Source organism: Leopardus geoffroyi, chromosome A2, assembly GCF_018350155.1.
Source record: "Leopardus geoffroyi isolate Oge1 chromosome A2, O.geoffroyi_Oge1_pat1.0, whole genome shotgun sequence".
Taxonomy (NCBI): Eukaryota; Metazoa; Chordata; class Mammalia; order Carnivora; family Felidae; genus Leopardus; species Leopardus geoffroyi.
The window spans coordinates 81,700,735-81,720,791 of NC_059331.1; the positions used below are offsets into that span (position 1 = coordinate 81,700,735).

At 42.9% G+C, this 20,057-nt stretch overlaps 1 protein-coding gene across 4 annotated transcripts in view; it reads left to right on the forward strand.

Annotated features, from left to right (window-relative positions):
• The first annotated feature begins 13,696 nt into the window (after nucleotides 1–13,696).
• NAPEPLD (N-acyl phosphatidylethanolamine phospholipase D) overlaps nucleotides 13,697–20,057 on the forward strand; it is a 46,622-nt gene continuing 40,261 nt past the window's right edge. For 2 of the 4 annotated variants that reach the window (XM_045494552.1, XM_045494553.1), the window contains exon 1: nucleotides 13,697–14,059. In XM_045494552.1, coding sequence (XP_045350508.1) covers nucleotides 13,848–14,059 — 212 coding nt within the window. In that variant the 5' untranslated portion in view covers nucleotides 13,697–13,847. Of the gene's footprint in view, nucleotides 14,060–14,103; nucleotides 14,478–20,057 lie in introns of those variants that run through there. The other 2 variants (XM_045494557.1, XM_045494554.1) reach the window with 2 other exon arrangements.

Sequence of the window (20,057 nt, forward strand, 5' to 3'; positions counted from 1 at the left end):
AGTTAATGTGAATTTCCAGAAAGCATTCTAATTTCTACTAATGTTTCCCTCAATGTACATTTACACGTACATGGTAAACCTAGATTTCATTTTTGGCCTAGATCCATGTGGAGAGTCCTTGGGGCTCTAACTCTGCTCTCTCTAACTTTAAGAATTAAAACAGGGGCTCCAGGGTGGCACAGTTAAGCTTTTGACTCTTGAATTCGGCTCAGGTCCTGATCTTGTGGTTCATGAGATCAAGCCCCACGTCAGGTTCTGTGCTAATGCCATTAGCACAGAGCCTGCTTGGTATTCTCTCTCTCCCTCTCTCTCTGCCCCTCCGCCACTCACGCACACACTCTCTTTCTCTAAATAAAAATTAAACATTTAAAAGCTTAAAAAAAAAACCCAGTAGTATAAGAGGGTTAACCATCAGCCCTTAATGCCAGAAAACTGCACGTAGATAGTACATAGCGCTATGCACCTAGATGATAAATACATATTACATGATGACAGTGCCTCTGCTTTTCTACAATGGAAATTATAGAAATCTTGAATTTTGGAAACAAGAATTACATTTTTTCATTACCCCCAAAGGCTATTGTTAGTTGCTGAGTAGTACTTATTAACCAATATAATGTCACATTAGCATTATAAAAAGCAGGCAAGAAGATAGTCTAATGATTAGATCCCTCCATCTAACAGAAATGGGCCTGATTCTTGCTTCCACATCTTATTAGCCTTGTGCCTTCAGGAAAGTTAGTCTCTCTACCTGTAAACTTTCCTCCTCTCTAAGAAGAGTGTAATAATGCCTAGTGTCTGAGTTTGTTATGAAGATCAAATGAGAAATAGAATGTACTTAGCATAATATCTGGCACATGGAAAATGTACAAAATTGTACCTTAAAACAGCTGAGCCTGAAATGTGAAATTCTAAACAAGCATAGATATACAGTTAACAAAAAATAGCAAAGGAGGGGCGCCTGGGTGGCTCAGTCGGTTGGGCAGCCGACTCCAGCTCAGGTCATGATCTCGCGGTCTGTGAGTTTGAGCCCCACATCGGGCTCTGTGCTGAGAGCTCTCTGCTTCTGATTCTGTGTCTCCCTCTCTCTGCCCCTTCCCTGCTTGCTCTCTGTGTCTCTCTCAAAAATAATAAACACTAAAAAAAATAGCAAAGGAATACACAGAGATGATTACATAGTAAAGAGTGCTGCATGATCAAAGACACATTGTAAATTAACAGCAGTCTCTATGAGAAGTCTAATTCCATGGTTTTTCGAGGTGTGTGGAAATGACAACCTCATTTCCATTTCAAGGAGGTTTTCGGAGTGGGTTTGGCTTTTGTGCTTTGTGCATCAGGAAAATGCACGATCTACCTGGAGCATTCAAGGGGTTGGGGAGGGTATTTTTTAATGTCTAAGAAGGAAAAATGAGTGTGGACAGTTTTGAGTTGTTATCCAGAATGGTCTGTGAGGACAGGGTTGTTAACTAGCTACCATGAAATTCTAAAGTTGGAGCCTCTGCCGAGAGGCACGCAAGGACGAAGAGCTGACAAATCGTGTGTGGCTGCCTGCCATCCGCCCCAGTTAAGAGCTTCTAATCAGCAGACTGCTGTGCAAGGTAGCTCGTACTGTTAACTCCACTCAGAAACTGACTTTGAAGCAAGGTCGAGAGAGATGCCAAATTGCATGTACAATGAGCATCTGAGGATAGCCTTGAATTAAATCATCACACAAATCAGCCTCCTCTTTTTCTCCAGGGCTCTGGATGTCTTGCTGAAACATGAGTTCCCTGTCCTCTTGTACTTTACCTCCATCCCTCTCCACTTCCCACCCCACGCCCAGCCCCAAGAAGGCTCTTCAGAATTCAGGGAATAATCAATTTCTATTTTATCTAGTCTACAGATATAATAGGAGTGTGGGCTGTATGCCAACCACAGAAATAGGTGCTAGAGGTATAAATATGGATCGGAGTATGTGTAAAGGAGTAGCCCACATTCTGGTTTCTAGGAGACAGAAATGGAAACAAACAGTCGCACTATAATAATGGCTTTCATGGTTCTCCGAAAGCACTAAGGTCAGAGACAACCATTCTGCTTTGGGAAGGTGGGAGATTTTCTCAAAGGTGGTGATTCTTGATTTGAGTGTTGAGGGATAAGCCTGAGGGCTCAGAGTGTGAGGCTGGGAAGACCATTCCCAGCAGAAGTAGTAACGCGTGTGCAAGCTCGTGTGTGTGTGCATGTGTGTGCACTTGCCTTGGAGAACATGTGGACCAGAAGCCTGGAGTGAGATTGTGATAGCAGGAATGTGTGAATGTGAAGTTCAAAGGTAAGACATGTTTGGCTCCAGCTCCGATTTTTAGATCTGAAGGGATCTTTGTGATCATGGTGGCTCAGGGTGGTCAGTGACTTGATCGTGGCAGGACCAGAAGCAATCTCTCCCAACACTAGGTCTCTGCTCCTTTCTCCAACCATGTCCCTAGCTCCAGCCAGGCAAATTATTCCTATAAAGCTCAGAAATTGGGTCTCTCGGGCACCTGGGTGGCTCAGTCAGTTGGGTGTCCGACTTCGGCTCAGGTCATGACCTCACAGTTAGTGAGTTTGAGCCCCGCGTCGGGCTCTGTGCTGACAGCTCAGAACCTGCTTCAGATTCTGTGTCTCCCTCTTGCTCTGCCCATTCCCTGCTCGTGCTCTGTCTCTCAAAAATAAATATTAAAAAAAAATTAATTGGGTCTCAGAGTTCAATCTGGAAGTCACAATATAGGGTTTAGATATATGTGTCTACTCATTTGTCAGGTTAGTAGATCATCAATATTGTATAGACATTGTTATCAGACTTTCAGAGACTGTTTAAAGAAGACTGTGTTAGTTTTCCATGGCTGCTGTAACAAATGACCATAAACTTGGTGGTGTGTACAAATTTATTTTCTTCTAGTTCTGGGGGCCAAAAGCCAAAATCCGTTTCACTGGGCTAAGGTGAAGGTTTCACAGGACTGGTTCCTTCTAGAGTCTGCCTGCATTCCTTGGCTCTGGCTATGTCACTCCTATCTCTGCTGCTGTTGTCACGTTGCTGCCTTCTTTCTTTGAGCTTCTTGCTTCCCTCTTATAAGGGAAGGGCCCTTACAATTATGTTTAGGGCCCACCTAGATAATCTGGCTAACCTCCCAATCTTAGATCCTTAATTGAATCACCTCTATAAAGTCTCTTTTGCCACATAAGGTAGCACTCACAGATTCTGGGGATTTGGAGGCAGATTTTTTAGGGAGAAGAGAGGATTGTTCACTTTACTACAGATAGTATTCTTCATCCCTGAATTGGAAGCATGCAGACAATACATACCTGTCTGCAGCTGGGGACTTGGGAATTGAGGGGTAGGTGGGAAGGGCTGGGACAAGGAACCCTTATTGGGTTACTGAGTCCATGGAGAATCAGATACCAGAGGGATTGGTCTAATCTTTGTGGGGAAGAAGGCAATAGTTTTTCTCCCTCTGTCCATAATAAATGCCATCCAAGTTGGATGACCCTTGTACTGGAAATATGTTGGGCAATTTAAAAAGGATTAGAAAACTGAAATTCTTGTTTGCTGAGTCACTGATGGCAGAGCCACATGACTGGCTGAGCACTGGGAATAAACTGTGGAAATACTGAAGGATCAGTTTCTTCTTCTTTTTTTTTTTTTTATGCTTGCTTTTGAGAGAGAGAGAGAGAGCATGTGCATGGGGAAGGGGCAGAGAGAGGCAGTCAGAAGACCTGAAGTGGGGTCCCCACTGACAGCAGATAGCCCGATGTGGGGCTTGAAATAACAAACCACGAGATCATGACCCAAGCTGAAGTTGGATGCTTAACCAACTGAGCCACCCAGACACCCCTGAAGGTTCATTGTTTCTGATGCTGGATTGGCACATGCTGTAGTCTGAGAGCATAACTATCCGTAGACGCCGGTCAGGGGTGGAGGGACCCTGCATGTGAGAGCCCACGCTGGCTCCTTTTGCTGCATTTCTCTCCAAGTGTTCCATGGAGACATGTGCTCTTGGAGCCCAATCTCCATCCTTGACCACTCTCCAGGCACCCAGGAATTGGAGTCCTGCCAAAATGGTCTCAAGCCTGCCTTCAGGGCCAGCACCAACCTCTCCCCCATGTCTGTCCTCATGAGGTCAGGCAGCACACTATTGTGTGCACCCCAAAGCCTGGGGGTGGCTCTCTGTTGGTCATGGATGGGACTCAGACATGGGGAAGGGTCCACATGGATAAGCTGCAGGCCATCACAGTACAGGACAAAAGCTTGAAGCCAATGTCTTGAACCAGTTGCCAACTCTCCCCGAGTGTGCTCCCGGGTCTAGCAGAGAGTTCTGAAGAAGCAAAGAACTCTAAAGAACCCGGGCTTCCTCATCCTTATGAAGGTGTATTTTGTTAAGGTAGGAGGATTGAATATCTTTTACTTAACAGTTTGTCAGTCTGATGTATAACCTTTTTTTTTTTTTAACGTTTATTTATTTATTTTGAGAGCCAATGTGAGTGAGCTGGGGAGGGGCAGAGACAGAGGGACAGGGAGAGAGAGAATCCCAAGCAGGCTCTGCACTGTCCTTGCAGAGTCCAACGCAGGGAATGAACCCATGCACAACAAGATCGTGACCTGTGCCAAAATCAAGAGTTGTATTCTTAATCCACTGAGCCACCCAGGCACCTCTGATGTATAACTTTTCAATAATAAGATATGTAGGATGTGTGCCTTGTTAATACTCTTGCCTTGGGCTCTGCACATATTAGGGGCAGGGCTGGCCAGACCTATGCTCACTGCTACCAGTAGCAATGTGGAAGTGAGAGGTGTGCCCACATAGCACAAAGCAGCACAAGGAAAGCACCATGATAGGAAGTAATCATGTCAAGTTCTCTGGGCACTCAAGGGAATGTAAAAAGTTCAATGAATCCCTCAAGTCATTAGGAAAGTATCTATTTCAGGGCCTCAACCTTCAAAAGATAGGGTGTTTAGTTAGCTGGGGTGAGGGAGATAAATAAGATTTAATGCCTCCTGTGTTAACTGTCAGGTTTTGGTGTTTAGATTTTGGAATATGTTTGATTCTTTATTCTGAGTTATAATCTTTTGTTGTAACTGTGTAATTCAGCTCCATGGGAACTAAAAATAATGTTAACAAAAAACCTAAACCAAAAAAATAAGTGATTTTTTCATAACCAGTGTGCCCCCATGAAGACTTCACTCAGGGGATCTGGGTGGCTCAGTCGGTTAACTGTCTGACTCTTGATTTTGGCTGGAGTCCTAGTCTCAAGGGTCATGAGTTCGAGTCCTGAATCAGGCTCCATGCTGAGAGGTTGGAGTTTGCTTGGGACTCTCTCTCTTCCTCTTTCTTTGCCCCTCCCCTACTCATGTTTCTCTCTCTCTCTCTCTCTCTCTCATTCTCAAAATAAATAAACTTAAAAAATTAAAAAGACTTCAGTCAAATAATATTCTATGAACCACTTAGGTATGAAGGGATTCTTTTTCACTGAAGAAAACCATAGTGGGTTTCCCAATTTCTTGTTATCAGGGATTTCTCCCAACCTAATTAACGTGAGGATTAAAAACTGTTAAAATCAGTTATTCAACACTGATACCATTTTAAAAGTTAAAACTAGTGTTTTAAATGAAGAACAAATTCAAGTATAAAAGCTCAAAAAACCCTCTGAAATCAAATTCTTCTTAAGCACAAAATACATAATGATTGCATAATGATTGCTTTGGTTCCTTTTTTTTTTTTTTTTTTTTTTTTTTAAAGTAATCTCTATGCTCAACATGAGGTTTGAATTCATGGCCCTGAGATTGGGTCACATGCTGTGCCTACTGATTCAGTCAGGCCCACCTCACCTGTTGCTGTTTTTTTTTAATCTCTAGTTTCATGATTTTTTTATTAAAAAAAAATTTTTTTTAATGTTTATTTACTTGAGAGAGAGAGAGAGAGAGAGAGAGAGAGAGAGAGACAGCGGTGTGAGTGGGGGAGGGGCAGAGAGAGGGAGGCACAGAATCCAAAGCAGGCTCCAGGCTCTGAGCTGTCAGCACACAGCCCAACGCAGGGCCAAGCTCACGGACTGTGAGATCATGACCTGAGCTGAAGCCAGACGCTTAACCGACTGAGTCACCCAAGTGCCCCTCATGATTTTTTTTTAAATGTTTGTTTATTTTTGAGAGAGAGAGAGAAAGAACAAGTGGGAGAGGGGCAGAGAGAAAGGGAGACACAGAATCTGAAACAGGCTCCAGGCTCCAAGCTGTCAAGGCAGAGCCCAATGTGGGGCTCAAACTCACAAATCATGACCTGAGCTGAAGTTGGACACTTAACCTACTGAGCCACCCAGGTGCCCCAAATTTCATGATTAAAAGTAGCATGCTAACTTGTACTATCTTAGCGCTATTCTTGGAGGCACAGAATTTTCCAGGTGGAATAGATCGTAATAATGGTGGCAGACTAACCCCTCTGCTCTTGGAGTTCTCCCCTGTATTTTTTTGTGGTGCTAATCCACAGAAAATGCTATTTCTCAGAAGAATTTAGTTTACTTGGGGCTTAGATTTTACATTTTGACGATCATACTCTGAATCTTTCAGATAAAAAATAAATAAATAAACTGGCCAGCTACCAGTAAGAGGGATGTTACTTTGCACACAACTAAAATACCATAATATCTGGGTAGTCTCTTTTCTAGTGGGATAAATGCTAAATCAAATCCAAAGTATGATCTCATAACTATAGTGTGTGAACTTACTTGTAAGAAGGCAAAGAAGCTAAATTTTTAGTGATTGCTTTGGATCAGCTGCCTTCTCCAGTTGCCACTATCACCCTCTAATTGAGAGACCTGCAGTGGTCTCCAATTTTTATTGTGAATGCCAAACAAAAATCTCATGTGTATTTTATAATGTGCTTCTGTACGGATACATATTCATTATGAAACTCAAGATCAGAAAGCAGAAAAGATGAGATTTAAAAACCTAAGAAGTTCTTTTTTCTTGCATACTCACTGGGCTGGGGCAACCCACTTTGGAAGCTGTTGCTGTAAGTTGACATCATTTGACTCAAAGAATTTCCTCTAGGCTGCTATTTCTGCTTTTAAAAAGAAGAAATGTTTGGAGAATTTTTACTTAACTGTCCCTTCCCTTTAGGTAGAACATAGCCTTGACTCTACCTTGTTTGTTTGTTTATTTTGACACAGAGCATGAGCAAGGGAGGGTCAGAGAGAGAGAATCCCAAGCAGGCTCCATGCTGCCAGTGTGCAGTCCAACGTGGGAATCAATCCCACCAACTGCCAGATCATGACCTGAGCCAAAATCCAAGAGTCAGACGCCTAACCCACTGAGCCACCCAGGTTCCCCTTGCCTTTTTTTCTTCTAGACCATCTCAGGTACTAAGAGACTAGGGGCAGAAAAGAAAAGTAACATAGAGGTCAGCAAACTTTTTGGGTGAAGGATCAGATAATAACTATTTTAGGCTTAGTGGGTCCAATGTCTCTGGCACAAGTACTCAGCTCTGCCCTTGTAGTGCAAAAGCAGTTAGACAATATGTAAATGAATGAATGTTGTTGTGGAAAAATAAAACTTTATGGGCACTGCAATTCAAATTTTACATAATTTTCAGATGTCACAAAGTATTTTTCTTTAAAAAAATTTTTTTTATGTTTGCCCCTCCCTCCCCCCCCCCCCCCCCCCCAAACAGGGAGAGAGGGACTCACAGAATCTGAAACAGGCTCCAGGCTCCTAGCTGTCAGCACGAAGCCCGATGTGGGGCTTGAACCCATGCACCATGAAATCATGACCTGAGCCAAAGTCAGACGCTTAACTGACTGAGCCACCCAGGCGCCCCAAATATTTTTCTTTTGATTCCCAACTCCCTCTGCCCACCATGTAACCATTCTTAGCTCACAGGCCATATGAAAATAGGTGCAACCTCAAACTGTAAAACTGCAGGAAGAAAACAGGACCTTGGACTTGGCAGTAGTTTCTTAGATAGGACACCAAAAGCACAGGCAACAAAAGCAAAAAGACAAATGAGACTATCTCAAACTTGTGCATCAATGACAGAGAGTGAAAGGGCAATCTATAGAATGGAAGAAAGTATTTGCAAGTCATACGTCTGATAAGGGGTTAATAATCAAGACTACATGACGAATCCTATCTCTCAACAATGAAAAATAAAATAATTAAAATTGGGCAAAGGAATTGAATAGATATTTCCCCAAAGAGGGTATACAAATGGCCAAGTATACAAACAAGATGTTTGGCATTCCTAATCATCAGAAAACTGTTAATAAAAACCACAATGAGCTATCACATCAAACCCATTAGGATGGCTACTACCCACCAGAAAATCACAAATGTTGGTGAGGACGTGGAGATATTGGAACCCTCGTGCGGCATTGGTGCGGTTGTAAAATGACGCAGCCACTACAGGAACAGTATGGAGGATCCTCAAAATATTAAAAATAGGACTGCCAGATCATATGGCATTACTGCTTCTGGGTACATATCTAAAAGAATGATAGCAGGGTTTGAAGAGACATTTGAGCATCCATGTTTACAGCATCACTATTCACAATTACCAAGAGGGCAACCCAAGTGTCCATGAGTGGATGAATGGATAAATAAGATGTGGTAAATAAATACAATGGGATATTATTCAGTCTTAAAAAGGAAGAAAATCCCATCACACACTACAACATGGATAAACCTTGAGGACATTATGCCAAGTGAAATAAGCCAGTCACAAAAAAGATCATTACTGGATGATTCCACTTATGTGAGTTATTTAAATAGTCAAATACACATAAACAGAAAGGAGAATACTAGTTTTCAGGGCCTAGGGATAGGGGGAAAGGGGAGCATTGTTTAATGGGTTTCAGAGTTTCAGAGTTTCAGAGTTTAATGGGTTTACAGAGTTTCAGATATGCAAGATGAAAAAGTTCCGGAGATCTCTTTGCCCAATAATGTGAATACACTTAACACTACTGAACTATGCCCTTAACATAAAAATGGTTAAGACACTAAATGTTAAGGGTATTTTTTTTTAAATTTTTTTTTTTTTTAACATTTATTTATTTGTGAGACAGAGAGAGGCAGAGCATGAACGGGGAAGGGGCAGAGAGAGAGGGAGACACAGAATCGGAAGCAGGCTCCAGGCTCTGAGCCATCAGCCCAGAGCCTGACGCGGGGCTCGAACTCACAGACCGTGAGATCGTGACCTGAGCCGAAGTCGGACGCTCAACCGACTGAGCCACCCAGGCGCCCCGGTATTTTTTTACTGTAATAGAAAAAGAGAAAACCAAGGGCGTCTGGGTGGCTCAGTTGGTTGGACGTCCAACTTCAGCTCAGGTCACGATCTTATGAGTTCCAGCCCCACACCCAGCTCGCTGCTGTCAGTGCAGAGCCCACTTCAGATCTTCTGTCCGCCCCCCCTCTCTAAAATGTTTTTAAAAAATATCTTGATACTGTGATTCCTTCTTCATTAAAAAAAAAAAAAAAAAAGCAAGAGAAAACCTAATGCTATAATATAATGAATGTTGAGAATTTTGCATTCTGAAAAACAGTTTGAATCGAAAATAAAACATCTGGCCTTCAGGCCAAATTTTGCTGACCCTTGGCCTAAACACATTTCAACTCCCCCTATAGGCACCCTGTCCTGTCTTCATGCATTTTTCCTTGAAGCTATGTATGTACGTATGTATATATGCTTATTTTTGAGAGAGAGAAAGAGAGCATGAGAGGGAAGGGACAGAGAAAGAGGGAGACACAGAATCCAAAGCAGGCTCCAGGTCTGAGCTGTCAGCACAGAGCTCGTGGCAGGGCTCGAACCCACGAACCGTGAGATCATGACCTGAGCTCAAGCAGGACGCTTAAGTGACTGAGCCACCCAGGTGCCCCTCAAAGCTTTTTTAAATAAAATCTTCAAATATTATAATGCAAGTGGCCGTACAGCCTCAGAGTAGGGAGTCTGGGGAGGTAAGATGGGTAGTTTCCAAGAACAAAGAGTTCATGGCAGAGTGTCCGTTAGAATTTAGTTACCCAACGTCTTTCTTGCTATTTGGAGTTATCTATGGATTTTTTTTTTTTTAATGTTTTGAGAGAGAGTGCAAGTAGGGGAGGGGCAGAGGGAGGAGGATAGAGGACCCATAGCAGGCTCTGCGTTGACAGCCTGATGTGGAGCTTGAACTCACGAACTGTGAGATCATGGCCTGAGCCAAAGTCAGAGGCTCAAGCAATTGAGCCCCCAGGTGCCCTGAGTATCTATAGGTTCTTAATGATCATGAAAACAGTCTTTAGTTTGACTGGAGGTGAACACAGGTGTTAAATGGATTCCACAGATGCTGCTATAAATATGTACTGAATTAAAGTCTTTTAGTAACTAGTTCTTTAGTGCTCCGAGCATTTAGGCCTGGAGCAAGGAGGCCCCACTTAAAAAAAAAAAATTTTTTTTTTAATGTTTATTTTTGAGAGCGAGAAAGACAAAGTGTAAGCAGGGGAAGGGCAGAGAGAGAAGGAGACACAGAATCCGAAGCAGGCTCCAGACTCTGAGCTGTCAGCACAGAGCCTGACATGCAGCTCAAACTCACAAACCAAGATATCATGACCTGCGCCGAAGTCATGCTCAACCAGCTGAGCCACCCAGGAGCCCTAAGGAGGCCTCACTTTAAAGATGAAAGAGCTATTATGCTGAAATTGTTTTATATGTGACTTTTTCAAAGTAAGTAGCACCTAACGTTTTGTAAAGTATTAAAATAATTAGTAGCAGTCTCCAGAAAAGTTATATTGGCCATTAGCCATGCATAGAGAACTGTTTCCTAATTTTTTTTTTACAGCTTTAATTAACCTTCAAAAATTAAGTAATTTTTTTAAAGACTTTATTTTCAAGTAATCTCTACAACCAATGAAGGGCTAGAAACTACAACACAGAAATCAAGAGTCGCATGCTCTACTGGCTGAGCCAGCCAGGTGCCCCTAAAAATTAAGTAATGTTTAAAATCAAAATTCAACTGAGTAGATTTTAAAGATCTTATTGGCTTTATTCAGTGAATCATGAATTGGGCAGCATCACATCTAGCTGATAGAAAGGACTTCTGAGGGGCTGTACAAAATGAAAGACTTTTAAGGGCAGGAGGTGTTGTTAAAATCCGACTTCTGTGCTCTGGAGCTGAAATATAACTCGAAGACAGAGTTTGGGGATAAGGAGCACCAATGGTTTTATTACTTTGCCAGGCAAAGGAGGCTGCTGTAGGCTAACGCCTTCAACACTGCAGACCCGCCTGGGGTAAAAGACTGAGGGGTTTCAAAGTGAAATATAGCATCTAGATGGTTTCCATAGGTATCTGGTATGAGCCTCCAGCCATGCTCATTGTATTCTAGCTAGCATCAAACCAGCACTGGCCACCGGAGCCACTCCTTACTAAGTATACCTCGAGGTTAGCAAGATGTCAACACCTTTACTGAGTTCCTGGAACAAAGGATTCTACAGAAAAACAAGTGAAGGGGAGGGAGAGGGTTCAAGAATAAGGAAGAGAGAAACACGTACAGTTTAAAGTCAAGCCTTGCTGAAGCATTAGTGTGACCGTCTTAATTTCCATTCGTCTTTATGTGTCTGTAGGGGTTTCAAAGAAGTTACACAAGGAAAAAGTGGATCGGTGTGTCAAGGTCCCTTTCCTTTAGGTGATGGCAGGTTCTATTAAGGTGGATGATCTTAATAGTGCTGACCAGGTGATTCCTGGTTGGTTTAAGATCCCATTTCTGAGAGGCAATGTGAAGCTTAGCATGAGTGACTCCATCTGGGGCCTGATGTCTTGTTGTTAACAGTAACAATTTAGAAGACAAATAGTTATCATTATGTGCAAAGTGCCTGACTTCCTAGGGGCGGCATAAGAGGGAAGGACAAATAAAACTCGTTCAGCAAGTCAAGATCTAAAATTAAGCCATGAGTTAAAATGCAGAGGGTGCAGTGTTCATTTTGCCCTATCCCGGGAAGCAGGGCTAACGAGAAATTTTGCCTGGAGTAATATAAATTGTTACACTAATCAGCTTCTTTTCATGGTCTAGAAAAAAATCCAACCATTAAGCTTTAGAAGTTGAGCTGACAGAGACTGCAACACAATCCATAAAGTTTATGTAGTATTCCAGGAGTTAAGCAAGCATTAACACTACTCCTTAATTAATACAGCTTCAATTACTATTTCAATGTTGTGGTAAAAGACTGTTCGTTCCTCTTAGATTCCACTGATTTACAGAGAGGTGCTTACCTGTCCTCAAGGAAAAACACCTTGTGAACATTTGTCTCTTCATAGTATCTCTAAGTATATGTAGAGAAGAGTTAGCAAGTGAACGTTTCCAATTGCTTCTTAAGCATAGTAAGCAAATGCAGCACATGAGCCTAGACAGTATCCTAGTTGGGGGGGGGGGGGGAAGGGGTTTATAAAGACATTCTTGGGACAATCCTAGAAACTTGAATATGGACTGAATATTGAATGGCATCAAGGAATTGTTTTCTCAGGTGTGCTAATTGTATTCTAATTCTGGAGCAAATGTCCTTACCCTTAGCAGAGGCAGGCTGAAGTATTTAGGGGTGACAAGTTTTGATGTCTGCAACTTATTCAAATGGGTATAACAAAAAGGCATATCTATTTTCTGTATATTTGGACATCTTCATAAAAAAATGTGAGGGGAACAACGAGCTTCTTTTTACGTTCCTTAGCCAGAAGCACTGTGAAGAACCTCGGAGCATAACTTTAATTCACAATTTTGGTTTGTAGCTCTGTTCCTTTCCTTTCGCACCTCAGGTACCAGCTTCTGAGTGCAGTCTGAGCTCCACCCAGGCACAACCAGCTCTAAATCACACTTCAGGCAGTAACATTTGGGAAATGTGCAAGCTCGGTTGAGGGGATAAAAGTCCACACTGACATTATCCGTGTATTCCTACAGCATTACAGGTGCACTTTCACTTGCAAATAGTAAAGTAATTTGGTTTGCATTTTCCAGCAGTCCTATCTGCATTTGGGCCCTGTGTGGTGTTTCTTCCCCAACATGACATGCCACCCCACCCCACCCGTCAAGTCCCGGAGGACCATGGACACAAACAGAAGACTCTGAATGAAGCAATCTTTTTGCCCAACCACCTGCTGTTGAATTGTTTCAACCTGATTTCAACCTGCTTATAAATTACTTCTTGAAACAGCTAATATCATCCTGCAGTTTAAATAGAAAATCCTGGGAGAAACTCAGAATCACAGTTTCATGCTCTTTAGTCATCATCTTGAGGGTGTAAAAAAAAAAAAAAAAAAAAAAAAGACAAGAACTGTGTGTACCAGTAGGCTGTGACATCGCTTTAAAAAGTAATGAGCACACCGTGACCAGGCAGTACTGCCATTAATATTCAACACCTCTTGTACACACTTCAAATTAGTTTCTTCGCTTCCAGGCTCATGGCACCATCGGTTGTAAGTATGCTGCTACCAAGTGCTTGTCTACTACAATTGCAACGGCTGTGAGATGCCACCTAAATCCCATTTAGTCTCAGCAATTAGGGCCGGTGTCTAGGAACGTGTTCATGCATCTGAAAGTTAGCTATTGATTTAGGCCAGGGTAACCAATCCTGTATAAAAAAAGGCTTCTGCAGAGTGCTCGAGAGGTGCGGGCCGGCCGAGGGGGTGCTAAGCCCGGGCCCCGCGGCGCCTCCTTTACCAAGATGGCCTCGGCACTGGGGTCCACGGGCGCGGCCATCTTGTAAAGGCCAGAGCGGCGGCCCGTAGGGGGCTACCGCTGGCAGAGCTGCCAGATTCGAAGGTCACAACCAGTGAGTGAGCAGCCCACGTGGAGCGAACTTCGCCTCGGCCTGTGGGTACAGCTCGCCCCCGGGATGGCGAGGCGACGAGCGCTGAGGCGCTGCCTGCAGCTGTTGGCGCCCTCGGCGGAGCCGGCGCGCCGGGGCCGGGGGCGGCGGAACCCGGGCGCCGGCCGCCGCGGCCCCTCCCTCCGCGCGGGGGTGCTGTGCCCGGGGGCGCTGTGGCCCGCAGTCCTGGAGCAGCGGCAGCGGCGGCGGCGCGCGCGCCCAGCCGCCCCCCGCGCCAGGTGAGCCCGCCCCCCTGCCGCCTCGAGCTGTAGCTCCCGGAGCTCCGCGCTCTCGCTCGCTCTCCCGCCCGCGTATCTTTTTCGCGGCTCGCTTCCCCCTCGGCCTCTGGGTGGGGCAGCCAGCACACCCCGGCCTGGGGCCGTTTGGACTGCTCGGCGAAGTGGAGCGCGCAGTGGGTGGGATTACCGGGGCCGAGCCCTGCCTCGTCCTGGAGATGCTGTACTTGTGAGCGGCAGGCATTCGTTTGAATTTCTGCACCTCTAGAGTTGCGGAGCCCGAGTCTCTCAAGCTGCCTGGGTGAAGAGCCACATTATTATTATTTTTTTTCTCTTGGGAAAGTAGCCGTCTCTGGGACTTGTTTTAGATCCCATCTTCTCTTCAAATCACCAGGTCACATCTTCGCTGATCGAAATACATGTGGGTGTATTTTCTGTGGCTGTATGTAAATGAATGGGTCGACAGCATTCTTAGAGCAACTTATTTCTGCCTCATATAGGGTATTTATCTTTGAAAACTTCATTCCAGCAGGTTTCTTTGCTTTTGTCTTGAAAATGAACCACGAATGGAATAGCAGAAGAAAGGAGCAAGGTGGGGTGGGGTGGTGGAAGCTGGTGCTTTCTGAGTTTTGTGTTCTGTGGTTGTTTCTTAAGTTGGGTATTATTGCGGACGGTCCTCCCCCCCCCCCCCCCCCCCCGCCCCGGGATAGAACTCGCTGGGGCGCTGATAGTTGAGATAAATATGCTTCCTCGGGCTACGATCTGATATCAACACGGCAACCGAACCTGGAGAATATTAAGAGAATGAGAAAAGTTAACCTTTAAAAAGTCATTTAGTTCTTGTCCTTGCCTTTCCTGTTATAATATGACTCACCTCCTTTACTTGGGCTGAGCATGAAGTGTTTGCTATTTGATAATTCTGAGTAATTTATTGAGAGAGTCAGTCACTCCTGAGATACAACTCTCTGAAAATTAAACAGTTTCAATCTCTTTAAAAGTGGATATCTAGCATTTCTATTTCTATTTTAGTGTTTTTGATTTAGCCTCGGACATCAATACCATTTAGGAAGAAATTATGTAATCTTTAAAAGGAAAAGATTACCCATATCCCACAATAGTTTGATGTTGCAAGAAAACATCAGGTCTGTGAGAGAAATTAGGGCAAGTGTATTTAAGAGAGATTGACTTCACTTAAGATTGTTTTGGGTTACCTGAAAATATAGTCCCAATTTTCAGAAATTTTTTGTTAGATTCTGCAGGCTTTCCTGCTGCAAGAATTTCGGTAAGTCTCCAAAAGAGGAAAAATACTTAATGTATTTCTCATACCTTGTTTTCACTCACAATTCCAAGTTAAGTTGTACCGATTTCATATTGCAAAACTTAATTTTTAAAGTAGTCCGAGGATAATTGTATGAAGGACCTTTTAATGTAAGCATTCCATCGTAGGGTTTTGGTTATGTTTTAGTTGATAGAGTCATCCTCATGTTTGAAAACGGTATTATTTATGTTCCTTTGGTGTTTGTGAGTTTGGGAAGCTGAGGGGGAACATTTTGTCTCTGTTGGGAAAAATACTATTTGCCTTTGATTTTGGTGTTTCATTCTGCTTTTTCTTTGTAGTGGTAGATGGCTGTGGATGTGGTGGGTTTTTCCATGCCATTCTACTCTTTATGTAAATAAGATATGGCTATAGCTGGGAGGCTGTGTTGATCTGGCATTTTAGATTGAAAAGCACACAAGTAAAAAGTGTTAGCATTGAAGAAGTATTTGGGAGCCATATTCGCACATAAGTAATGGTTAATGAGCGAGCATCTTTATGCTGAAGGCCTGTGAGAGCATGTATAAAATTGGCATTAAAGAAAAATCCCTCGTGATTTCTAGCATAAGGCCCAAGTAATAAACCATTCTAACTGCTATAATACTGAAGAATTCTACCTATCTCTGCCTGCCTATCTCTTTATAGTTAGTGCTTTGCTGGACTTGTCTTTTGAATTTACAACTATTTGTTGTGTATTTAAATATTTTATTAACAGACTTTTGTGATAGATTATGTATGAACTCCTATGACCCCAGGGTTGGTTTGGTTATGTCAGAAATAGTCTTTTGCCAACTCAGGTGGTTAAATAATGTATTATAAGTATTATAACTATGACTTACAAAGTCCTTTCATGTATTTATGTATTTTTAGTTTAACTTAATAGACCTACAGTGTGTGAAATTATTAACGTCGTTCTACGGATGATGCAAACAGGAAACTGAGAGCTGGGAAGTTTTAGTGGTTTCCCAAGGTCCCTTAGCACAGCAGCTCTGGCCTTCTGTAGTAGTATCCACTGCTGCCTCTTGTCAGAAAGGTGTGCTAATGAAGCCAAGGTAGAGTGGTGTTGCTCAGCAAGCTCTGGTCAGCGTCACAGCCACAGATTGTACCCCTAAACCTATTGTTTGTGAATGGTCAGTATCACTGGTTAAAGAGGCCCAGGACTGGCTTATAGATGGATCAGCATAAATTCACAAGTGTGATTGAGAAATAACTCAGTATGTACCTGTTACCTAAAACAATCCATTTTTTTCCTTGAAGGCAGATTTTCATGTTTATCTTATTTGGGGGTCTTCCCGGATTAAGGAATAGTAACACGTTGACCGAAAGGAAGTGCCCGTACACCTCTATGCTCTTCTGAAATCTCTCTTATTTCTGAAAGTAAAGTTGTCAGAATAAAGAAACACCAAACTTCCTGATTGTTCCTGGCACTCCTTACCCTGGTCAGATGCTTGTTTGCTTTGCTTACAAGACTCTGATGCTAGGACATCTGGACAACACGCAGTAATTGGTTTGGAAAGTTTTCTGTAGTTCTTCAAACTACAAAGATGTTTGTTCTCTTTTTAAGTTACTGTGTTCATTCCTTTGGCTTGTTTGGAGAGTTTGTGAAAAGAAGTACTGTGCGTTTATTCAGAATATGGTGCTATTATATGGTTGAAGTAACTAAGGACAGTTAAAAAGTTTCTAGACTCCCTTTTTAAAAAACTTAAGGCCCATTTATCTGTTTATGAGCTAAACTAAGTAAAATATCCTGCATGAGGTGAAATGTGTCCTTTATCTTTTTATTCTGATCATTGCTCTTCTGATCCAAGTGTTGTTAAATATAATTACGATGAGAGCATGGCTCATAAGTGGTCCAGGTTCTATCACCAGGCAGAGCTGGAGCCTCTGAATGTCATGTAACTCTCCAGCCTGACTCGCTTCACCTGTAAAGTAAAGGGGTTCACACAGTGATGAACTTGAGTCATGGAATGTTCAAGTTAGAAAGGACTGAAGTGTGTACCTCGTGTTTAATTTACAGATTTCCTGTTTCTACTCTTGCAAGAGTTTTTAGCCAATCATGATAACCACAAAGTCAAAACTTCAAAATTAGGCTTCACCATTTCACAGAGATGAGGTACTTTAACATTCTTGGATGGAAGTTGATTCCTCTGTCATTCTTTGCCCATATAGTGTCTCAGTTTTATGTGTAGATGAACTGTTCGTTGTATACACATGTGCTGTTCTCAGCTTGTTTTTTTTAACTGGCAAATATGAATGCTGGTAGACATGTTTGAATAAATCACAGTGAAGAGTTTGACAACCTTTTGATGTTGTCAGTAATATTCTCTTGGTTAAGCATGAATATGTAGACCTTTGTAATTCCTTTTTGCTTAGCTGCCTAAATATCTTAAAATCATATTTTATAATGGTCATCTCCAATTTACTATAAACTGGTCACATTTTAGTTTTATTTATTTTTGATAGAGACAGAGCACAAGTGGGAGGGGCAGAGAGAGAAGGAGACACAGAATCCAAAGCAGGCTCCAGGCTCCGAGCTGTCAGCACAGAGCCCGACGCCAGGCTCGAACTCAGAAACCGCGAGATCATGACCTGAGCTGAAGTTGGACGCTTAACCGACTGAGCCACCCAGGCGCCCCAACTGCTCACATTTTAGCAAGTCTTATTGAAGACCTAACTATGCATTTATATGGTACCCCGAGGCCGTAGAGTGACCATTCCTCCAGGTTTTCCTGGGACTGAGGAAGTTCAGGATGTAGGACTCTCCGTGCTGAAACTGGGAAAGCCCTGAGCACACTAGATACATTGATCCCCATGCCTGAAGGTGTCTTCATGGAACTTGATTAACAATTCTTCTTGGTTGGAAGGGTAAGATGCTAGGTGGTTATATGCTGGATGGACTCAAAGACATCTTTTCAAGGCAAGGAAAAGCTCTTCAAGGCCTCATGTGCAGTTTCTGTTTATATGGCTGAAGTATAGAACTATATAAAAAGAATTCATTTGTTGTTGGTTCTTCACAGTGTAACTTTATATATTTAAAAAATATATATATTTTTTTTAATTTTTTTTTTTTCAATGTTTATTTATTTTTGGGACAGAGAGAGACAGAGCATGAACGGGGGAGGGGCAGAGAGAGAGGGAGACACAGAATCGGAAACAGGCTCCAGGCTCTGAGCCATCAGCCCAGAGCCCGACGCGGGGCTCGAACTCACGGACCGCGAGATCGTGACCTGGCTGAAGTCGGACGCTTAACCGACTGCGCCACCCAGGCGCCCCTAAAAAATATTTTTTAATGTTTGTTCATTTTGAGGGGGGGAGGGGCAGAGAGAGAGGGAGACACAGAATCCCAAGCAGGCTCCAGGCTCTGAGCTATCAGCACAGAGCCCGACATGGGGCTCTAACCCAAAAGCTGTGAGATCATGACCTCAGCCGAAGTCAGACGGTTAACTGACTGAGCCACCCAGGTGCCCACACAGTGTAACTTTAAATGAGAACAGTTCAGTAATTAAATGGGTCACATCAATTGAAATCGTCTCCCTGTAAAATTAAAAGGGCAGTTATATTTATAAGGGAACTTATCAGGGAACTACTAAGTGCTTTTGACTTTGAAAGGGACAAAAAAGGACAATGTTGAAAGCAAAAAAAGGCTAGCCTATCTGTGAGCCTTTAACTGTTAGCTATAGGTTGCTAACTTTGAAACTGGTATCTGTTCTAGATAAATTTATTGGATTTTCCTTGCAGATCCAGCATGATGAGTGGAAAGAGCATGGACTTTGGAATCTGATTCAACTTGGGTTGGATCTCCAGGTCTAGCTGTTAACCAGCTTTTTCACTTTATGCAAACTGTTAAACTCTGTAAACCTTTTGTGACATCACCTTTAACATAAGGATAATATCTGCCTCCTGGGAATGTTGTGAGGATCGAACATGATAATGAATACATTTAAAGTGGCACATAATAAGTGCACATAGTAAGTAAGGCGATAAACAGTAGCAGTCATGTCTGCTGCTCGGGGTATCCACATTTGGATTAGGAAGGCTGTATTATGAAGGATTGTGTTTTCATAGCTTCCCTGAACTTTGCAGCTATGGTTATTGTCTCAGTTGGGATTCGTTTGGGGAGGCCTAGAGTTGGAAAGTCCAGACTTGTTATGGGGGGCCCCCGAAGTCGTTTTAGACCTCTGTGCCATTCCCAGGAATCGCCCTCATATTCATGGCTCACAGTGGCTCCAGCCAGCAAGATGCAGGAAGAATCAAAAAAAATGTCTCCCTTTCCCTTAAGGAGACTCCCAGAACATCATGTGAGACTTGTTTTTGCTTGAATCACAAAATGTCGTCAATATGGCTTGATCCCTAGTTGGAAAGGTGGGAAAGGTAGTCATTTAGGTGGCGCAGAGCTAGTAACCATAAGTGAAACCGAGGCTCTGTTACTGAAGAGAAAGGGGGGAAGGGGACTAGATTTTATGGTAGGCATCTTCTAGTCTTTACCACTGGGTCACAACTTTACCAGCATAGAACTCAAGACCTCAGGAATTTCCTGGGATTTTTCAGTTTTTCTTTCTCTAATTAGTAGTGGGAATGCCCTCTATTGGCTTTTTGTCACACTGTCCTTTGGTTACTTTTGCTTCTCCTATAATTTTGATTTTATAATTTTGTTTTCAAAAACAATTAACTCTGTCCTAGTGAAGA